Source organism: Hetaerina americana, unplaced genomic scaffold (genome assembly GCF_022747635.1).
Source record: "Hetaerina americana unplaced genomic scaffold, ioHetAmer1.1.p SCAF_12, whole genome shotgun sequence".
Taxonomy (NCBI): Eukaryota; Metazoa; Arthropoda; class Insecta; order Odonata; family Calopterygidae; genus Hetaerina; species Hetaerina americana.
This window is the reverse complement of record NW_027286292.1, coordinates 14,840,149-14,863,709: the sequence shown is the minus strand read 5'-3', so window position 1 is coordinate 14,863,709 and position 23,561 is coordinate 14,840,149. Positions and strand designations below refer to the sequence as shown.

Sequence of the window (23,561 nt, the reverse complement as noted above, 5' to 3'; positions counted from 1 at the left end):
CACAGACAGAAAGTGCCTCAGGCACAGACAGTGAACAGTAAGTTTTACATTGAAGCCCTCAAAAGAATGCAATCAATCAGGAACTTGGCAAACTAAAGGGTGGCACTATGACAATGCACTAGGACGTGAGGTGTTCCTCATGGCCGAGTACTTGGCCAAGCACAATGTGTCACCGCTGAACTTCGTTTAGACCTCAAGTATAAAGGCAACCATTTCAAAAAGATGGATAGTTTCACAGAGGCCACAATGAGTTGCCTGAACAAGATTCCTCCCACCTCGCATTGGTGTGCCAATGCACAAGGGTGCTAATTTGAAGAATTCATTAAATTGTATTTTGATCTTCAATACACCCCCCCCCCCCCGATTTCTTCCACTTATTTTTGGGACAGACCATGCATGCAAAAAAAAGGTAACAATATATTCCATTTAAGTGCTTAGATTTACTCATAGTTAAGAAGCCTACATGGTTTGGTCTGAGGATTTGGCTGGAAGGCAAAAGGATTCCACTTATATCCTCGTTCACATGCCTTATTTCTGAGAAAATGTATGATTTAACAAAGGCCATGGTTATCCCAATGGCACATCAGGACAATTAAGTTACCTACAGGTTACCTAAATATTTCTTTAACCTTGATCTAACACTCAAAGCGGCTGTACCATTTCGGCTCTTTTGACTAGGGTGATTCTCCCATTTCTTAAATATATAGACCAAGTATATTCTTTCCAGATACAATTTCAGGTTTTCTATGTGATGCTGTGCTGAGACGACATCACAAAATATCTTAATCTATTGGAGGATTTACCTATGTGCCCCCCGTGTGAATGTGACTAAGGTCTATTTTCACTTATGTAATATTGATTATTCAATGTTAAGTTTCATTAAGATTTTAATATGCTATGAACAAGACCACACATTATTTTAGCTGATTGAAGAATTCAGAAACATTTTAAAAACAGTTTGACTTCACATAATGAAAACTCAAACTCACTCTTTTATTCATAACAAAATGAATACAGGGAATAATATTCCACTGAATAGGACTGAACTCTTTGAAAAATGCCTTGGTTCTGTTTGTGAAATGACTATTATGATCCACGTTTCAAGATTCAACAATTATGCCTCTCCTACTGTTGTTCATATAAGTAGGACAGATTGGTGAGGAAGAAGTAAAATGAGTGGATAAAAACTATATGAAAATAATCACTTCATGAAGTGAAACCCTTCCAATTGATTTAATTTAGGGCTCAAGATTCAGATGTACCTCCTTTTCAAATGAGTGTATCTCTATTTACATTCAATAAATATAATACACATAGCATATTTACATCTGGGCACAAAAACATGCATTATTTTGTATTAACTATATTTACCTATGTAAATTAAGCTTGTAGAAAAAAATGAAGAAAGAAATTAATAGTTGCAGATCTCTATTTTTCACTTGCCCTCCTACACTCATCCACAAATTTACATATCTTAAAAATAAAATACCACTCTGACGTTCATTGAATTCAGAAGTCAAATATACTGTAAATATTGAACGTATAATACAAGGAGCAAAAGTGATACTGGGTCAGGAGTTCCTTTCCTTTTTCTTCAACCATTGCTCAACAGAAGCAAGATGTATACATCAAACAAATAATGATAACAACAATGAATGTTCAAGTAAAATTATAGACTTTCACCAGCATTTTGACATATTTATTTATACATTAATCTTAATGACCATATTTTACAAAAAAAAATGAGGAGAATCCAAAACCATTAGCAAAACACTTCATTTTATAGTTTTATATTAATTATTCAGCAAATACCACACATTAAAATTGTTAAAGAAATTATATTTAACCACCATTAAAAACAAATAAAGCGATAGGTTAATGGCATAGCATGAAGAAGGAAATTGAAAACCACTTCATTAATGATTCAGATATTCATCCCAAGAATCAGGAGCCCATGAGGCTAATTTCTTAAGTTAAATCTTACAGAGATAAAATAGTCCCACATTCATATATTGGGGAGATAACTTGAGAAGCTAAATTAGTAAAGCAAAACTATACAAGGAAAAGTGTCATTTGGAATGTGAACACTTTCTGCATGGTAGAAAGTTTGAAAACTTAAAAATGGAAATATAAACATTGATATTCTGGGAGTGGCAGAGATGAAACTACCAAAACTTCTGGAGAGGGAAAGATGGCATGATCTATCTTTATAGATCAAACCATTTATCAAAATTTTCAAGCTGTAGGCATAATCCTTAATTAAACTTTAGAAATTAAAGAAAAGGATAATAGCAATAAATATAAAAGCCCTCGTCAGAATTAATAACAAACCAAATGAATCTACAACAGTACCAACATGTACAAGTTAATAACATAGGGGAAGGAGAAAGAGGTAGAATACATAAATGAAGATTTTCACAGCATAAATGACAAGATTAATGGTACAGAAAACCTTGTTATAATAGGAGATTAATAAGTGGTAAGTAGGTAAAGTAAGAGACGGTGGGGTAGTCGGAAACTATAGTGTGGGAAGAAAGATGATTCATTTAGTAGTAATTATTAGGGGAGGCAACAGCAGAGGTCATTTGTACCAGACGGGATAGATGGGTGATCTGTTAAGGGTAGGATGTTATAGGTATGGGGGGAGGGTGGACAGAAACCCAGAGTTAGCATTACTCTTAATGAAAGGCACTAAGGGGTCCACAATTAAATGGAAGTATTTAATTAAGTTTACCAGAGTTCCCACTGTTTATCACCATTAACTCATGCATACACAAATATGCATGCTGAAACAAACTTGACCAATTTGGGGCTCTAGGAGCTGGAGTCACTGCTACTATCAAGCAATATCCATACCTTTGAAGGAATTCAAACCTTACCGCACAAAAATTATTAAAATTTATATTCAAACTATTTATCCCAATGGTTTAAAAACTCTACCATTCAATGACTAATACTTATGCCAACATGACATAGAAAAAAATTACAAATTAATGTATCATGAACACCCAATAAATTTACTAGTTTGAGACCCACTACTTGCAGACATAAACAATTGACTTGTACACGCGCATTTAAATATCAACACCTTTTCATCATGGTCCTCTAGTGTTTCTTAAACCTATCCACCTGGTCTTGCTACTTTCCACAATGAGGAATTCAAAGCTCCCTATACATCTCAAGAGGACAAAAAACCATGGTCTAGTTTAAACATATTCTCTTATAACAGCAGAGTACATCAGATCCTCAAAAGGAATGTGAGGTGAACATTTGAGGTGAAATGATAAATTAATAATATTTACGTCCTGAATGTCAAAGTTAAGCGAATATACTTTTTGAATTTGTAATCACTTAGCTGTCAATAAAAATTTATCAAAATTCAAGACCATCATCTAAGAATTAAGACATGACAATCAGAATGAGCAGTGAATGACATTTATGTAGTTCAAATCCAAAAGGGAGTTTAAAGCTCATCCAATACAAGTCAAAATCAGCTTTGGATTTATATTCCTACGAAGCGAAATACTATCCAGGGGGTACATGAATACTACATGAGGGATATACATCCCATGCACTTTTGACATATATTTCAAAGGCCTCCAAATACTGGGGCATTTTTGAGCAAATGCTAGGCCACTGGAGCACTACTTCTTTGGAACCCTGACCATTTACAATACTTCATTCACCAAAGTGTCACCAGCTCAATCAGGGACACTAACTTGACACAAACCAAAGCATGTACATAGCTATAAGGGGTAGAATAATACACAAATCAGTGCATTCAGTTCTAAAATAACATTACAATTCATCGCTCATTAGCACAAAATAATTCTATGCAGCATCTAGATTAAAAAAAGGTTGGGATAAGGGAAGTGCTCTCACTTTCTCTCACCACCATTTGAACTTCTAATTCCATTTATTTTCTTTCGGGACCCCAAGGATTACCTATCATTTGCTACATTTTCTTACCTGCAATAAAGCATTCTCTTGCTTGAATGCCTAGTGCTCCCCATTCCCACTCTCTCCAGGGATCTCAGATTTGCCAAACTAATATGCTTTCATCAAAAGAATTCCCCTTGGGTCTTTTAGCAGGTCAATTTCACCATGCTGGGAAACTTAACTTGATGGAAGACCTCAGGGGAATTCACCCAACATATCTGCCAGGATAGCACCAGATCTTTCAAGTATGCTTTTCACTACTTCACATAACATGATAAATATAAGGGGCAAGTTCTTATGCTGATAAGTGGCTAACCAGAACATAGCCCTCACTTGAATGTGGGGTGATGTGTCTTGTATATTTACATGCCAAACATCAGGTTACGTATGAGTGGTTCAAAAGCAAACCACATTAATTGATGCCTTCTTTTACAGCAAGGTTGAGCTCTTTGAATATGCATGTGAGAATTATCATTAGATTAGTGATCATTTTACATTTTCTTCTATTATTAAATGATTTATATACTTCTTGAACTTTGTTACATACTGATACAGAATTGGATGTATGTATTTCAAAACCTATAGGAACAAAGATGGTTACACAAAATCCATAGAGCATGTATTAGATTCATTTTCTCTGCTTTTGGTTCTTTTGCTCATTTCGAAGCAATTGTTACATCATTATTTGTCAGCTGATGTATTTATTTATTTTAAAACATTATTCACATACAGCAGTAGCGCCAATTTACAGTGAAAAATATAACAAACATGAAAGAGGACAAGAGACAACAACAGCATAACAATAACAACGAGAACCGAGCATGGATTGGGGAAAAATTTAATTTATTGAAAGGTGGGATAAAGCTTGGGTTGTGAGATTGTTGCATGATAAATCAAAAGGATCGATAGTGTGAGGGAGTGAATTTAGAAGGGAGGAGAGGCGAAATAAAGGTGAGCGCTTGATGAGAGATATTCTAGGAATAGGTAGATGGAGTAGGGAGTTGGTGCAGGTGGATCGAGTTGGTACCCTGAGGTTGAAGAGAGAGAGCAGTTCAGGGCAATCAGTTGTTGAGTTTAGGGTGTGGTGGAGGAGTTTTAAATCAGCTTTAAGTTTGCAGCTTTGGGGACTAGAAATGGATAAAGAAGACAGAACAGCATTTTAGGACATATTGCTGAAATGTGGGACTCAGTGTTTGACTATTTTGGCAAAGAAGTAAGAGATGCAATCAAGTGATTTAAGATTAGTTAGGAATGAGGTGGACCAAATTGGGGAGCAATATGATACTATGGGGAGGACAATTGTTGAGAAGTAAGAATGGAGTGCAATTGGATCTATAATTTTTGTGAAGCGGTAAAGAAGGCCTAATAGGGACATTGTTTTATTTTTACAGTCTGTATGTGGTCGGAGTAATTTAGTTTATGGTCAGTTAAAACACCAAGGTCTTTCATGGTTGTTACTCTATTTAAGGGAGTTGAGTTAATCGAGTAGTTGAACATCAGGGATTTTTTTTAGAGCAGGAGTCATGATATTGCATTTTCCAGGGTTTAAGTTAAGCCTCCAGGTATCACACCATAGGGAAATTTGATGTAAGGCAGGTTGAAGGTGAACACAGAAGTGTTATTAATTTGCTTGTAAATCTTGCAATTATCAGCGTAGAGAATTTGTGCATCTAGGACATAGATAGCATGACATATGGCCTTGAGGGGAGAAGCATACAAGATTGTGGAATGTGAATGGGTATAAGTTTCAAATTTCATCTTTTTGATGCAACGGCATACCCTGGGCTTACTTCAGTTCATTAAAACAAGAGGGTCGTCTGAAAAATTTCTGACCTATCAAGGATACAAGACATTATTTCTGAAATTTTCTGAGGTCGGAAACTTTTCAGACCACCCTCGTAATAATGAATTGAAGATACTAGTGCATCGCAAAGTTGAGGTTACACTGCCTCAATGTTTACTATCTGCTCATATTAAATGGTTCAAAGGAAATCATACAACTCCCAAACACTGGCTTCTATTCCTCACTAGGACTTTCATATTAAGTACAAGGGTTGGATTGAAAAGACTGATTTTGTTACAACCCTTCCAGTATACTAATGTACACACATCAATGCATGTATATTGCCAGAACTCCATGGTGACAAAAACAGATTTAACCATGGAGCAGTTATGCCTCAAACATGAAACAATATACTGCTGTATTTACATTATATTCAAAAGCTAATACTCATTCAAATTGAAGCTTTGTTTCCAGTCAACTGTAAACTTCGAGTTTTAACAATGCGCCTATTAATCTAAATAGTTGGTCAAAAAATGCTGTGATTTTATTTCTGCTATGCATCAATCTATCCATAAAACTGCTGTGCACCATAAAAATTTGTAAAAAAATCACTTTAGGTATATTGCTAAATAATTTAAGGGGTTTTTGTTTTTAATTTGAGATCGTAAAAAAATTGATCTAAAATAAATTGCCATTAAGAAAAGTCATGCCTAAATATTCATAAAAGAGAGATAAAGTTCTAGAGAGAAAGTTTTAGAGATAAAGTTCAGAAATAAATATTATGTATTCAGAAGTGAGTGAAATAAATGCAAATCCATGTTTCAATTCCTATGAGAAGGGAAACATACCTCTTTCATTAAACTTTACTATCTCAATCCACTTGGGATAAAAGATCTAATATTGTGAATTGATGAAGTATAGCATGCTTGTAAAAATGGCTGCTTATACGAAGTCCAAGTTAACCTTTTTTTGTGATATTTGGGATTCTTAATACAGGGCTACATCTCACCCAATGTGTTGTGTTATTCCTAATAAGCATAAGTGTGCATAAAAGTTTGCTGTACAGCAAATACATGAAGGAAGAGCCCCAAAAATATTCCACAAAGAATATGGCTTCCACAGATTACATACAGTGTCACAAAAAGTTACTTTTGTGCGTAGTTACTCTCACAAATAAAAATTACAGACCTCGATCAGTTCAAGTTTGACCATATGTCAGTAAGGCTGATTTTCCCAAGATTATGACCCTAATTGTATAACTAAAGGATATCACATGCTGTGCAAAAAATAAGATAATACAGCAAACTCTTGATTATCCATACCAATTGATGCATGATGAAGCACCGATAATCGAAAAACATGGATAACCCAAAATACTTAGAAAATATGGTTGTGGTACAAACAGAGCTAAATGGAAACTTTGTGATAATTTGCATGTTTTAGCAGTGGACAGCCTACTTTTTCCAATTTTCAGCCATTTCTACAAGGGTGGAATCATAGCTTTACAAGAACACAGAACTATCACTCAGTTATAAGCGGAATGGTTTTTGTTCCGTAACCTAAACCGATCACGTAGGCAAGAAAAAACAAATGACTGGCAAAAGAAGAATTTTTAAATAGAATCGCTGATACGAACTCATATTTGTCATATGATCCTGACTTAAATAATGCAATATAGATAGTTAATGGCTTATTTGTTGCATAGTAAAGCTACATATTTGCTTGCCTTAAAGAGAATTTGGAATAATTAAGGCTTGTGAATCCAAGGGAAATGATAATGGGAAAGTAATTCATGTACAGATAGTACATGAATTTGTATCACTTGAAATGGGGATCAAGTATAAGGGGCAGTAACATTGGGAAAGTTGAGGGCGGAAAGGGGGGTGGTAAAACCATGTAACATATTTTTAGACGTGATAGGAGGACAAAAAAGACCAGCAAGTTTATTTCATTTTCAATACTACATTTCAGCATCAATTGTATCCCTTTATTTATTTATATACCCTGCAAGCCACCACTAGGTTGTGTGGCAGGGGGTAAATACACCCCAGAATAATGTTACCCAAACATGACCCTATTGTGGTCCAACAATGTTATTGTGATCCCCTATTTTTTGTGGAAAAAATAACATCTTAAACCTATCTTTTCTACATTTAATTTCTCAAATTTTATTAACAGAACAACTTCAATAGAAGTCATCATAGATAAATAATGTTCAAGGTATCAAAAATGTATCAAACTAAAACTCATTTATAATGGTTTAAATTTACCTTGATTTTACATAAAAAAGATTTTTTGGTGCTCAGGAGTAATATAAAATCAAGATTATACTGCATCTACCATGACTAACACTATTCCCTCATGCAACTTGATGATAACAATAAATTCATAACCCTCTTATTGCATTATTTACTCAAATTTTTATACAACTATGGTTCTCCCTATTCTATGAGAATTTTACTATGGTAAGGAACATTTCAGGTCTCAATTAACTTTACCTACATTTATGGTAGTCATCAATCACCAATTACAATGGTAATGTGGGATGGCATGAAGTCACTCATCCAACAAGTTGAAACTCTTGATGGTTAAATATTAAACAGAAAAAATTTGAGAACACAGAATTTATTGACTGTACACAATTCAGCAAGGCACTCTTAGAGATAATAAGCTTACAAGGACTGTTCACACCTCCTTCAGTATGACTATAAGTAATTCACTGCCTTTTGTCTGGACATTATATTTTGTTGAACTAAAATGTCCTAGTTCCATGAGCTCTTAGTTAATCCAAAATTATGAGACGCAATATTTTCTTATGGATCATCATGTTACTATTAAAATTAGTCATCACAGATATTTGTATTCATTGACTCCTGACTCAATGAATGCACTTATTGTTTTCCATCTACCGAAATGACTTGATATTTGGCTATTTTTATGTGGTTGGAATGCAAAATAGAGTCAAACTCAGAAACAATTTGAGATTAAGCATTGTAGATCCAGGCCTTTGTGACTGAAATCTCACAGTCATTACTTGTCATCAACAGTTATTAGCACTTGTACTTTAAAAAGATTATATAATATAGAATGCTAGCAGAACTTCACCAGACATGAAAGTTATCTGTATGACATGGTAGCCATTGATCTTAGAGGAATATCATTAAGGCTTACAAACAATGACTTAAGGTTCCCTGAGTCAGTGAAAAATGTATCAAATTAAGGTGGAAATTAGAATTTAATTATGGTGAAATAAAGACATGCAACTTTCAAGGGTGAAACATAAGTTTTCACAACACACATGTAGACCTGAAGTTTAAAATAATACTTAATTGATGATTCTCTTTTCCATGGATACAACCTGGCCACTTTTTATTTTATGCATAAAACAATGACCTAACAGAAATCGTAGAATTTAAGTTTCAAGTAGTAGGAGTAAGAAAAAATGATAACACCCAAGTAGAACTCCGAATCTTATGTGATGGTGAACCCGCTTGTAGTATGTCAGAATTGCATCAATTTATAATTGATTACAGGGAATTGTTATTTCCTCAATGGAACCACAAGCAATGGGGAAGAATAAGAAGAGGGGTTAGAGAAATGGAAGAGCAGAGAGATAGTTTTCCTTTCATAATTTGATTTTACTTGTAGGTACAGTAAAACCTCCATATAAGTTACCAGGACCAAAAAGAGTGCTGTTCATAGCACAGATAATGTTGTGGGTTTCAGGGGCTGTCATCCATACATGAGTGAAGTATGTTCAATAGGCATGCATAAGGCAAATCAAAAAAGGCCGAGGAAGTACATAATAGGGGAAATATGAAACAGAGTTAAAGGAGAAATTATCCTGCTCTCGTTTGGATACATATTATCATTAATTTGTGACAAAAAACCTAACTGAAGTTATCAATGCAAATTTTTGCTTGATAGGTGATGGTAGAGCTCATGCAATACTAAGCCCAACTGTGAGTGAAAGTCATGCATCAGGGTATCAGTGTTATCTCCTTTCGATGCTGCCTTTGGTTTCAGAGGACAATCTGGTACCCAAAAAATCAAACAACTTCAGTGAAGCTGAGGATACCCGGAGGCATTACCACCCAGAATTGAACCAATGCTCTCTGGTCAGTAACCCACTGCAATGCTATTTGTGACAGACATGCCCATAGATGTACTCGCTACATACAACACACAGAATGTTAGTCAATGATAGAGCATAAATCATTTGTATCTCCAGACTGAGACTAAGCTTCTGTCTCCTTCAAAGTTTTCCATCTTGATCTGAGACCGAACACTTTAGACCATGCCCCTGGAAATGTTTCCTCTGTTAATTCTCCTACTCCTATGTTCATTCTACTTTCATTGGCTAACCACCCCATATTCAGAAGATCAAGCCACTACTGTCACAACACTGAGCAGAATTCATTTGTACCCAGATTTGATCAAAAAACATTATAAGAATGACACATCACTTCAGGAAGATAAGAACACTTTGGTCCATTATCACCATTATTTTCAATGTACACAAAAGAGGAATGGTAACAGTAGCATAGGAACGGCTAGTGACAGTTGATGAAGCTGACCAATGAAAGCAGTTAATGAACTGATCAAGTCAGATGTGGATGATCACCTTTTGGTTTAATTGAAAATACCAGCTATTGGCAACTTTTAACTTTTTTAGAATTATATTCCTAAGCCAATATCTTAATTGAAGAACACCAACTCCTAAATAGATATTTCAGTCAACACAGTGACCCTCAACAGGGGAGAGTGAAGTATTAAAATAGAACCAACCACAGAGAAGTCAACTGTCACAAGTGCTGTGTCAAGTAGGTACTGTAATCAATGTTAAGGTTATCACTTGATCATGGTCGGTACTTAATGATATTTGTCTTCTCTGTGATCTTTTACATCATAATACTTCCCTCCTTCCTGCTCACGGTTGCCCTGTTGACCAAAATATCTAAATAGGATTTAATATTCTTCAACATACATATTGGCTTAAGATTTATCTTCTAAAAAGCTTCTGTTAGCCAATCAGCTGAAAGATTAAAATTACTGCATTGAGATTCCAGAACAAGTTAATTGCCAGGGGAAGAGAATCAATCATAAGATAATCAAGACAAAGGGGTTCTCAAATAATACAAGGGATACGTTAAATATCAATACAAGAGGGAATTCAGAAGTGAAAAAGTGGAACAATAGCTGACCAACTTGGGTCAGAGGAAAAGCAAACAAAGAATAAATTACAAAGTAACTCAACAATATGAAGAAAATATTCATTGAAATAGGGACACGGTAGTCCAGCGCGTTACACTACTGACTGCAGGGCCTGGGTTTGATAGGCAACCTCAGCCCCACCCAAGCCATGCAATTATTCGGGTACCAGATATTCCTGGGAAACCATAACTGGCACAGGGAAAGGATTTGGCCCTCCAACCCTATTATGTGAAGTTTACATACCATATAGGGCATAGTATTGGGTGAGCTCTACCATTACCTATCAAACCCACCTTCATGTCGACAACTGTGTTTATGGTTTTGTTATTTAATGAAATAACATCAATATTATTTATATAAAGCAGAAGAATTGGGACTGTCCTACAAACTCCTTCCTCAAGAAACACTCACCGGATAATATGCTGCCAAAAGGTGGACCTTTGGGTTTAGATTTACCTTTCCATATAAAATGAATTAGCAGTAAATTGAATGTAAAGTTTTCTTTTGGCGTCTATTTCAGTAAGATTTAGTTAGGGTCACAATTATGGTCAACAAATGGTGACATTCCAGAAGTATCTAGGTTTTCTACCAGATGGAAGTATTGGCAAAATATAACGCCATTGATTGGGTCTGAGCTATTGCAATGTTATGGGCATGGTTTAATATGCTAGTGTGCTCTAGAGTTTAACTTCATATTAATAAAGCTTTTCATGAATATTTTAATTATTGTCACAATAAGAGGTAGGTAATTTTGTAGCAGAAATATGACTCATGAAAACATGCAATACCCCATAAGAAATTTTTTTAAACACATAATAAAATGACGAAGGAATACACTGGGATTTTCCACATGAAATAGTTTAAAATGACCTCGGTTTCTTTAGTGTAATATCTTCAGGACCTTGTTCATATTAAAACTATTTTACGTGGAAAAGCCAAGTGTCTTCTTTCATGAAGGATTTCAACCATGTTACACCTGAAACTGTGTTATTTACATTATACATTATAATGAATGCTTCTTGATATCCTCATACCTATGATGTAAAATACTTAGTGATGGTTATAATAACCTGAAAATTGAATAGGAATTAACTATTAAGTGATTATTTAATCAAAATCAGTCATAACAAGGACTCAATATGGCTAGTGATTTTGTAAAGACTGAACTTTTGTTATTTTGAGATTCCACTGTATTTCAACATTATTTAAGATGAAAATTGTCTCAATGGAAATTCCAGTAGGTAAAGAAGAATGCACAAATAGGAGGAAGCAGATGATAAGAAGTAGAAGTAAATATGCAAAAAAAGATTAGTACAATAGGTAATACGGTGAATACTCAAGTATGGCCTTGAAAACTGGTCGCTGAAGCAAAAGGAGTTGATATTAGTCTTTTGAGATGAGGGTAAGAGGGAAGAATAAAGACAATAAAATTAACCAAAATCAAGACAAACTAAAAATTCTGCGCACAGAAAGAGAGAAGGTTCTTAGAACAAATAAATAGACAAGAAAAGTAGAAGCAGAGATTGTATGCATGGGCAATTGAATGCTGCAGGTTGTGGTAGAGGGAACAAAGTTGGGTCAGCAAGTTTGAGGAAGGGAAATATTAGCTATATAGAATTAAATGAAAGGTAGTAGGCAATATGTGAATGGAAAAAATGAGTTTGTTGCAATATGGATTTTAGGATATTTTTGTGTGGTGTTAGTAGGGGCTCAGAAGAGTAGCAATGCTTAACTCAAACATCCTTCTAAAACCTACCTTGACCAGTACACAATTGTCAATAATAATACTATTAATATTGTTTGGAAAATTTTGAACAAACACTACTCCACATTCATGATCCTGAGTTATTATGCAAAAAATGTGTGTCTTTTTATTTGATAGACACTATTTAAATAGGTGAATATTTTACAACTAAATTGTCGATTTAACTATGGGTGAAGATGATTATTATGCATTATATGTAATTAATATAAAATGACTTTTCAAAGTTGAGATTAGAATATTGCTATTGAATAAGAGTACTAAGAGACTTTACCAATCACAAAATGCAACTACAAAATTAATATTTATTTATAATTTTTTTAATTTCTGATTAATATTTTAACACAGTTCCTGGTGGTTGGATTAACTGTAGATCATGACTCATATTTCCATCCTACAGCTATAATTGTAATTAAATAGGCCAGAACAAGAACTTGGATACAGCAAATATAAGACATGTACATGTCCGAGATCAGTGGACAGTGCTCAATCTCCACTAAATCCCTAACATTATCCTGAGTCAGGGAGGTAAAATGGGTAAAATTATCACAAAATTTCATGCAGAATAATGTGATGCAAAGATTTTCTTTCAATTGTTTCATGGTTTTAAAGACTTTTATATGAAAATTAATTTCTCACAGCCATGAGAGACACTTTACAATTTATGATTGTGTTACGAAAAACTATTATTACTCTAAACAATTTTCCAACAAGTAAATTGGTTTTAGATTTTTATTTGAAACTTAAACAACAGCCCTAATTCCTACTTGACATTTTTGACATTTAATATGACTGAATCATAACAATATAATTTATTCAAATTTTCTGACGAAAGGAAACTTAAATAAAACTCTCAATACTTGTACATATTTACACTGTTAAATGGCTTCCTTTCAACTTATGAGCAAATACTTTCAGGATTGTGCTATGAGAATTTTATTTTCTTTAGGAGAAAACCCTTTCCACATTTATGTTACAACGACTAAATTTATTTCATCTCACAGCACAAAAACAATAATTAATAAATCAATGGGAAAACTTGTACAGAGCAATAATGCTGACCATGAGCATTCCACATTGGCAGATCTTAAATTACACGCAAAACACTTCCAACACTTGTGCCCATGCAGCCCATGTGTCAGTTCATTCTTGTGGCCTACTTCTGACATATACTCAACATGAGAACGTGCTACTATTCACAATGAATATAGGTTTTACTACGTTTAGTTAAAACATGCAAACATGCTAGCACAAATGATTAAATAGAATTCAAAATATACAAATTTTGAACTGATTGCCATATTAATTGGCCAGGGTGGGCATATTAAAATTTATGAAACCCACCATTTCAGAAAAACTAGCCATAAGAAACAAGGTCATCTTTTTAGAATCACACACTGCAATACAGAGCCAATCCAACTATGAATGCTTTACCACAAACAAAGCATGAGCTTTGGTGGAGAAATTGACAGTTTTAATACAGGCAGTGCTTCACAGTAAAGTATTACAGAAATTATAATAGAGTTCATAATTTTGCAAGGAAACAAATTGCATAAGAAGTAACGATGCAGTGCTATGACCAGTATTTCTCTGTTATTATGTTTGTCTCAAAATAATTAAAATGAATCAAGAATAAAACTATCCATAAGCTACCTCAGGCCAATTACATAATATCTCAATAGAAGGAATTTATAAAAGGTTAGAACAAAGCAAATTAGTGGAAGAGTTAATAAAAAACATCAACAATATACAAAAATATAAAATTCAAGATAAAATAAAACAATTGAGTAGGTGATTACTTCCTAACACAATGTAATAATATGACTCCAAAATATTAACACAAAGATTATCTACCATCAGGAAGAATCTGTCGAGTATTTCCAAAAGCTGTCATCCCAGACTGGCTAGCCCCTCTATTACTGCCATATTGTAGTCCAATAATTTTGTTGCTTTCAGCTAGCTGCTCTGCTGTGAATACACGCTTATTTTCATCTGCCACTTTAACACCAAGAACAGGACCTTGGAAATGCTTCTTTTGAGCCTATAAAAACACAAAAAATTCCAATTAAAAGAATAAAATTATAGAATAATCCTTAAAGCTTCCTTCATATATATGACTACCATCAAATTAATAGAAATAATTTTTTTCTTTTCTTTCTTCTGAACTTAGGCAAAAGTAGTATGCTAGATAAAACGCAAATCAGAAGTGTAGTTCATGGTCTGGCAGTCAAATTTTTCAACAGTTCTATGATTCAAAAAGCACTAATGAATCCTCATATACAACATTTTTACGGCAGTAATTAAGGAATTAACACACACAACACTAGCAGAATTTTTCTGGCTTCAATGGAATTGGTTAAGTTTATCTCATATATATTCATGCTTTATAATTACATTTTCTTTGATTTTGGTGGTACCAATAATAAATTATACTTACAGGCCTGGCTCTAACCTTTATTGATTGCATTGCAAAGGTTTTAATAAGAAGTAGAATACATTAGGATTTACAGGCTGCATTAAAATAATTATTCCTTCTTTTCATTTATTTGACTAATATTCCACATGGACTGGAAGCTCACAGAAGTTAACTTGAAGGTGGACTTGGATATTTATGAGTCAAGACACTAGTGAGTAAATTCCAAGTGCACTTAACCATAATCACTGTAGCCATTTGAAGATAATTTTACAATTTCCTAAAATTCCAGATGTTCACCATATTTAACTCACCATTCCTCCAAGGGCAAAGAGACAATCAACAACCTGAAAAAGCATTTTTAAGTGAATTAAAGACACAGTAATGAAAGTAGTACTCTAATCAATCAAAAGAAAAATATGCTATTGAGATAAGAGAGAGAGATGCTTACCATGTACAAGTTCTTATGCTCATATAAGTCATTAACTTGGAAAAGGTCTTGTGACTTTAGGCCATATGCAATGCATCCTTTCAAAAACATTTCTACATTCTCTCTCTGAAAATACGAAAGAGTAAAAATTCATCAGTCATTCTATAATCAGCCTACATAAATAAAAAAAAACACCTTTATATTATCTTGATTTACTAATATCAAAATGACTTTGTAGCTGTTACAAACCACAGCATATATTGCTTTACTTGGTACATTTCCTTTGATTTCTTATTGTGAAGCACTACTAGTTTCAAAGTGATTCAGTGTCTTTTAGTGAATACACAGGAGAAAAATGAGAGTTTTAAATATGGCCTATGATGATCAGTATCTCAAAATTAAGCCCATGCTTTCCCTGGTGCCTATAACGACTAACGTTGAACTGCTAATAATCCGTATCACCTTTTTGCCACACAAAAATATTCTAAGTGCCACCATTTAATAAAATTACTTTACAAAGAGAAAAGAGACCTATCAAACTTTTTAAAAATAACTATCAAGTTAAATATCGGCATCGAATGTGTCTTTTGCATAAAAAGATTTTATGGTCTAAATATACTGCAAAGCTTTCTATTAAATCCACATAAATCTGATGGGCTTTTGCATAAGAACTCTTTTAATCCAAAAAAACTTAACAGAAAATATATATTAAATTAGGAAACAACAAAACAGAAAAACCAAAGTCCAGATTCCCTCCCCTAAGGAGAGAAAATAATAGACATGATGAAACTAACCTCCTTGAATGCACCTCCCATGGTATTGATTTTCTTAACAGCCCCTGGGTGCAAGCCATTTATTAACCTAAAAATGGAAAGTTTACGATGAGTATGTGTAAATCAAAAGTGAGTCAAGACTCTATAACTGATACATTAGACTCCTTTAGAGAAGTAATTCTTTTAAATATAAATATTATCACTGAGATGCAGACAACAAATATAAAAAATCTCCAAACCAGCCAATCTATTACAAATGAATGCATAAACAAAATTATCGAGGAATTCCTGCCTACTCATGCAGGTGAGCTGCCATTTAGGCTCAAAATAATCTGCATTCATAAGAGAGATACTCTACAAGAAAGTACATAAAAGTTAAATACAGAAGCCAATATGTGCTGATCAACATTGTCTTCCAAATATTCTGAAAAAAAATCAATGCAATACCAGTACTTTGAGGCAAATTCTGTTTCCGCAATATTTACCAGTTGCAACGACAATTTAACTCACCCAAATTAATTAAAAAAGAACATTGCTACATAAATCGTATATCTGGGTAGGTGTGTATGTATTCATCTACTAAAAGATCTGATGCTTTCCTGGCATATTTGCTTGATGAAATTTTCTCACGTCTTCCACCGCGTTACGGGTTCCATATTGGCCGATGTTTCAATGGTCAACTCATACAGCACCCCCATCTACCTGTATTGGCAGAATTCTATTAACTTTCTTTTACATTCAAGTGGCAGTATTTGTGCTACTGTAGTTCCACTATGCAGGCAAAGACCATTCCTCCAAATGAATCTCTCACACCCATGATTTCCCAGGAAAATTGGCAATATACATACATGGTTTGTAAAAAAAGTATCGGGAGGTGTTTTGAAAAATTGATTCATTTCATATTGCTACAATGCCTCAATATTCTTCAAAGTAAATCTCTTGAGCGTAGACACACTTTTGCCAGCGGCTATTCCACAACTCGAAGACTCCCTGCTTGGCAGGTTCTGGAAGGTCTTTAATGGTATGCATGCAGGCTTATTTTACAGCACTTAGGGTTCCATAGTGTTGTCATTAGAGGAAGAATTTCACTCTTGGGAATAGGAAATATTCTGCTGGTGCCAAGTTAGGACTGAAAGGGGGTTGTTGCGATGCTGTTGCAGGTCTTCCCAAGCAGATACTTGACTCTGGTTTTGGTTGTCTGTCAAGACCTTCGGGACTACTTTAGGGCACATCTTTTGCATTGCCAAATTTTCATTGATAATGGAGTGTACTGTCTTATTATCAATGTCAATTTGATCTGCAATAATGTGCACACTTAACCGACAGTCTGAATTCAGCACTTCATGCAGACGCCATGAAAAAATTATTACTGATACTTCTTATACAAACCTTGAACCTACCACTAATTTTCTCACTCCAATTAATAATCCTGTTCTTCCTGTAGTTTATTATCCAGTTCCTCAAGTTTTCACCATAAAGAAGTGCATGAATATAAAGATTTATTACTCATACCTGCAATCATTAAATCAATCTTCTACATCCTCCGTTCTCATAACACTGTCTCAGTCCATCACCTTTTTTCTCTTTTCCTTTTGCAATCAACACACCTTTCCTCGCCAACTTTAAGCCTCTCCCAACATTACTGACTAACACCTCATCATCATTTGGCTACATAATATTAAAATATGTTCCTTCAAGTTAGCGCAATACACCTGCCACTCAAAGAGTTTCTCTCCTCATGCATCTTGTTGGGCATCATTTCACATGGATATTGTATACAATTTCCACTTTCCAGTCTGCCGCTCTGTCAATGAACAAAACAATGTAACAATACTACAATCTGGGATGCACACAAGAAACAACTTTACGGTCCCTCACCAAAATCATAGCTCTAAGTGCCCCCATCTCTTCTCGAATGCCAAAAATATTCTAAAGAGAGCACTTCCCTTCCTTGAAAGTCAACATACAAAATCTTCAGTCAAGTTTTCTTCTCAGTAAAACTCCCATTTTTACCATGGTTTAACATTGGCACTGTGTGTCTCAAACCCCAACCCTGCTCCTCTCTTACACCTATCCAAACCCAACCTTGTGATGCTTTTCCACTTACCGCCTCTACCTCCCAGTTTTCCTCCAAAACCCACTCCTCAAATGGAATATTGTCCACTCCCTCTTAACCAAATATGGATCTCTTTGATATTACTTCTAATGAAGTCTTAAAACCTTTGACTCACTTAACCTCAAAAGAAAAATTGCTCCTGAGCATAGGTCTTTCTTTTTCACCAACCCTCAAAATCAACCATGATACCATTCTTACAGATGCCCTCCATTTTTAAAAGGCTTTTTGGAATACTCCACCTATATGCCAATAGGAGACCAGCAATACAGCAATTTAGAGACCCATCCTCCCACCAACTGAAACCTTTTCCTCTCAATCATTCAGTAGAGATTTTTATCAACCTCCTCCTATCTAAAATTTCTAGTCCTTCCTTAATTTGCTAAAAACCATGAAAACTTTTTCCATGTCTGAAGCATTTGACTTTAAAAATTCAACTACAATCCCAATATCATCATCATTTCAGCAGATAAAGGCTCAACTGTTGTAGTACTTAGCACAACAGGGGAATAGGAAATATAATATATTAAGAGGCCAAGAGACAGCTTAATGACACCACCTAATATGCAGCCACCCTAACTGACCCACACCTTATCTTCCAAAAAGACACCAAATGTTTTCCTCAAGACAAGAGGTCCCCCTGAAGGCCTATCTAAAGAAGACATCTCAATCCTTTCCCCACCTAATCCCAGTACCCATCAGTTCTATGTTCTTTATCTCTGCATTTGTTGATTAACATCTCCAGCCACTAGTTCACTACCTGATGCTATACATTGAAGAAACCAATTCCTGGAAAAACTTCTTTTCCCCAAAAATCTCTTTTCCCCACAATACTGACTTGACATTTATTCCCTAAGAAGGTCTTTCCTCCCTTCAGCATTCCCTTTCCAAATGCCCCACTCCACAAGTCCCTAGCATAGATTTCCTTAAAACTTACAACATTCATTCCCATGGGTAATTCTTTCAATATTAGTTTGTTTCATAAGACGAATATGGATCTGTATCAATTAACCTTTATTAATATTTGTTCCTTGGCAGTATTTTGTTTTTTTCCTGCCTGTGCAATTGGTTTAACTTTCTAAGGAAAAAACATTTTAAATAACTTTATGATAGTTGTGTGCTATAGTAAGTCTATAACTCCACCCATATAAAATGGATGAAAAGCAAAAAAAGTACCTTATAATTCCTATAAAAACTCCAATTAATCACTCGGAATGAAAAATAGTTTCCTTGCATATTCATTTATATCGCAATTATATTTTCTGCATATTTTGGTTATGCATGTTTATTGATCATCTGTGCCACATTGTGCATCAGTTAAAATGGATAATCAGGATTCAACTGCATATTAAAACAGAGGAGATAATGGAAATGTGAGAAACAAACTAAAAAGAACCCAACGAGCAACAGAACATTACAAATGGGTAAAGTTAATCCTAAATTTCAAGTAATATCTTTTAAAACACTTCCCTTTACAAGAAGTTTTGAAAACCCCTTTTTCTGATAATTTTCAAGATGCAGCATATTCAATAAATTCAATGATTAGTAGACTAGACTGACTGACTCACTAACAAACTAACTAGTTTCAACTAATACATAAACATTTAATTCATTCATACTCATGCATTTTTTATTTATTTAAGACAATATAATACACATAGACAACAAACAATCATCTTCACAAGCAATAAGCAATATTTACTAAAATGAAAGGTAATAAAATCAGGATAACCTTCTTAAAATTTAAATAATTGACAACAAGGCCGAGAAGTAAAGCCGAGAAGCCCTCAGAAAATTGCTTCCAGATTTGCAGAATAAACAGGAATTTAGAAATGGAGAGTGATGCAAATGTTGTTAATAAGAAGTGATTATTAATGTGGAGGGATAGTGAAGTTGTACATTCTCCAATACAGAAGACAGCAAAGGCTGTTAGTGAGGATGTCCAACAAGAATGAAAGACAAGTAAAAAGAAAAATAACTTCACCCTCCCTCAACATAATTATGACTGCTTTTCAACCAAATATGCATTCATGCTCACCCTCAATATTCCTCAGCAATCTGCTACCTATGACTTACCTTTTGATAACTGTTTCTCTTTCCATCCTAGAATTCATCCCAGATTCTGCTACCAACACGGAAGTTGTACCAACAAGAAGGGGAGCTGCGGACTCATGAGTCCACAGACATCTGGCCCTCCAATCTTAATAACCTCCAGGGCTAAACAAAATATGCTAAATCCCTCTTTCCCCCACCACATTCCCTCATCATCCCCCTCAACCTATTTCCTCCCTTCAACCTTCAGTTTTTTTCTATTGATGTTGGCTAACATGATGTTGGAATGTAGAAGTACAAATAGAATCAATAAGGAAGGACTATCGGCAGGCTGAACAGAAAATCATACCTGAGGAAAAGGAGCTGGGTATTACATACAATGCCTGTTCAAAAAGTATTGTGAATTTTGAATTTTCGCGGGTTACGTATATTTGATTTTCGATTTTTTGTGGCATTATGTTGGTACTTATGTCTCTCATTTATGCCAAGAAGTTTGACCTTTTGAATGTTCAGTTAGTTGTTCACAGCTGTTTTGCTTGGACGTGTGTAGGCTTGTCTTCGATTTTTGCCTGTTCCAAAAAATGGATCAAAGAAACTGTATCAAATTATGTATGAAAAACGAAATTAAGTGCGCAGACGCATTCCGAATGTTGACTGTGGCATATGGAGAAGCTACCTTTGACCGACGCAACATTTATCAGTGGTATAAAATGGCTAAGGGGGCCGAGAAGTTGTGAACGGCAAAGAGCGTGCCGGATGCCCGAGCACGTCAACAACAGACGAAAACATTGAAGAAGTGAAGAAAACAGTATTGGCCAATCATCAAATCACAGAGAAGTTGCTGAGGACCTAAACATATCGATTGGCTTGTGCAATTTGATTTGGGCAAGACATGGGTAGCCACAAAATTCGTGCCAAAATTTCTCAATTTCGACCAAAAACAGCAACACATTAATGTGTTGCTGTTTTTGGTCGATTAATTAGAAATGAAAATTTCTAATGAGGTGTTGGACTCTGTCCGCGACGACCCAAATTTGCTCCAGAGGGTCATAACTGGTGACGAATCATAGCTTTATGGTTATGAAACTCCCAATCATCCCAATTGAAGCTGCAGCATGAGCCAAGACCGAAAAAAGCACGCCAAGTTCGGTCGAATGTGAAAGTTTTGCTTGTAGTTTTCTTCAATTGCAGGGGCGTGGTGCATCATGAGTTCTTGCCACAGGGTATAACAGTAAATTAGGAATATTACCTGAACGTTATGTGCAATTTGCGTGAAGCAATCCACCACAACCACCCGGATTTGTAGAACAAAAATTGGCTTTTGCACCATGACAATGCCCCTGCTCACACATCATTACTTGTGCGTGAATATTTGGCCAAAAACACACACTAGTGTTGCCACAACCACCAATATGGTGGCTGCAGCATCACGGCTCCAGATCTGGCCCCCAGTGACTGTTTCTTATTCCCGAAATTGAAAAGGCCCATGCAAGGACAACCCTATGGTACAATTGACAAGATCAACACTGCATCGAAGGATGAGCTGAACAAGATCACAAAAAATGATTTTTGAAGTGCTTTGAGGATTGGAAAATAAGTTGGCACAAGTGTATAATATCTAATGGGGATTACTTTGAAGGGGACAAAACAGATATTCATGAATAAATAAATAATTTTTGAAAAAACACAAAGTCACGATACTTTTTGAACAGACCTCGTTGGAAACATGGAAAATCAAAATGGAAGAATACAAATACAGAGTTAAGTAGAAGGAATTGTAAAGAGATAAATAACAAAAGGAGGTAGGTAACATATAGAGCAAAAGAAGCATGGTCTATGACACAAGGTGAAATTGGTGCGCTTCAGCAAAGGTTTAAAAACCCCATCAGGGAGTAAAAAGGGAAATTCTTTTCAAACAATCAAAGATAGGTCAGGAAAAATATTAGTTAAACCAGAAAAGATCCACGAGATTTGGAAGGAATAAATAGAGGAACTGTTTGTAAAGAAATTAGACCATCGAGTTAAGACATATAAAGAGAACATGACCTAAATAAGGATAGCTAAGGTCTAGGTTTACTCGTTGCCAAGATAGAAAGGGTATTAAGGGAATTGAAGCCAAATAAGAACATGCAGATATGCAACATTCATTAGGAACTTACTAAGTTTTTAGGAAAATTTGGGAGGAAGACAGTTAACATGGACTTATTTGTAGCTTCAATGAGGGAAGGATTTGCCCGGAAGACTTTGTCACTTTAAGTGCTCTCCACGAAGTACCTCAAGTAGGGATCAGGATACCACTGAAAAAACTCTACCGCCTCTGGGATTCAAACCCGAGCCCTAATGGTGGGAAGCCTGTATGTTAGCCACTGGAGCATCCTGATCCCAAAAGCAATTGTAATGCAACACCATTAACAAGAATATAATTTATGAAAATGGGAAGGAGATTTTTGCCAACCTCACTAATAAGATGTCAGGATCATCAAGGGACAAACAAGTATTTAAGGGGAGCTGCATGTGGTTCAAGATGTTAATGAGAAGAACCATCATCTTACTTTCTGGACATACCTCATATTTCAATCGCCCTTCTTTCCCAAACCTCTCCATATCAATCCCACTTCTCCCAAACCTTTCCCCACCCACCCCTTCCATCAATCACCCTCCTCTTTCTTCTCCTCAGTTCCTTCTGTCTGCAGAAGGTACTTGTGCCACCAAAATTTCGGAGTACATGTGGGTGTCCTTTTTTTGTGTGTCCATCTACATGTGTGTTGCCTAAGGTTATCTCACAACTTCATTTGATTTATACACATATAAGCACATTCAAACACATATAAGCACATTCATACACATATATATGCATTAATTGGAGCCATCTGTGCTATAAATATGCATACATCAAGCTCTCGATGAAACAAGACTGCAAAATTGTGATTCTCAAAAAAATTGTTTCGCCTTTTGCAAAAACCTAAAAAACAACTTGGGTTTGGGGAAACAACACTTGAAAAATGATACTTGAGTAACCAATGAAAAAAAACGCCCTGCAAAACTCATTTGTGGAATTTTACTGTACAACTGAACATTTTAT

The 23,561-nt window shown here is 35.1% G+C and overlaps 1 protein-coding gene across 2 annotated transcripts in view; it reads right to left on the bottom strand.

Annotated features, from left to right (window-relative positions):
• Positions 1-23,561, bottom strand: part of LOC139685703 (myophilin-like) — a 32,242-nt gene that overhangs the window by 2,011 nt on the left and 6,670 nt on the right. For both annotated transcript variants that reach the window (XM_071582717.1, XM_071582716.1), the window contains 4 exons: positions 16,336-16,402; positions 15,563-15,667; positions 15,426-15,458; positions 14,553-14,739 (listed from right to left, as the gene is read on the bottom strand). In XM_071582717.1, coding sequence (XP_071438818.1) covers positions 14,553-14,739; positions 15,426-15,458; positions 15,563-15,667; positions 16,336-16,402 — 392 coding nt within the window. The remainder of the gene's footprint in view (positions 1-14,552; positions 14,740-15,425; positions 15,459-15,562; positions 15,668-16,335; positions 16,403-23,561) is intronic.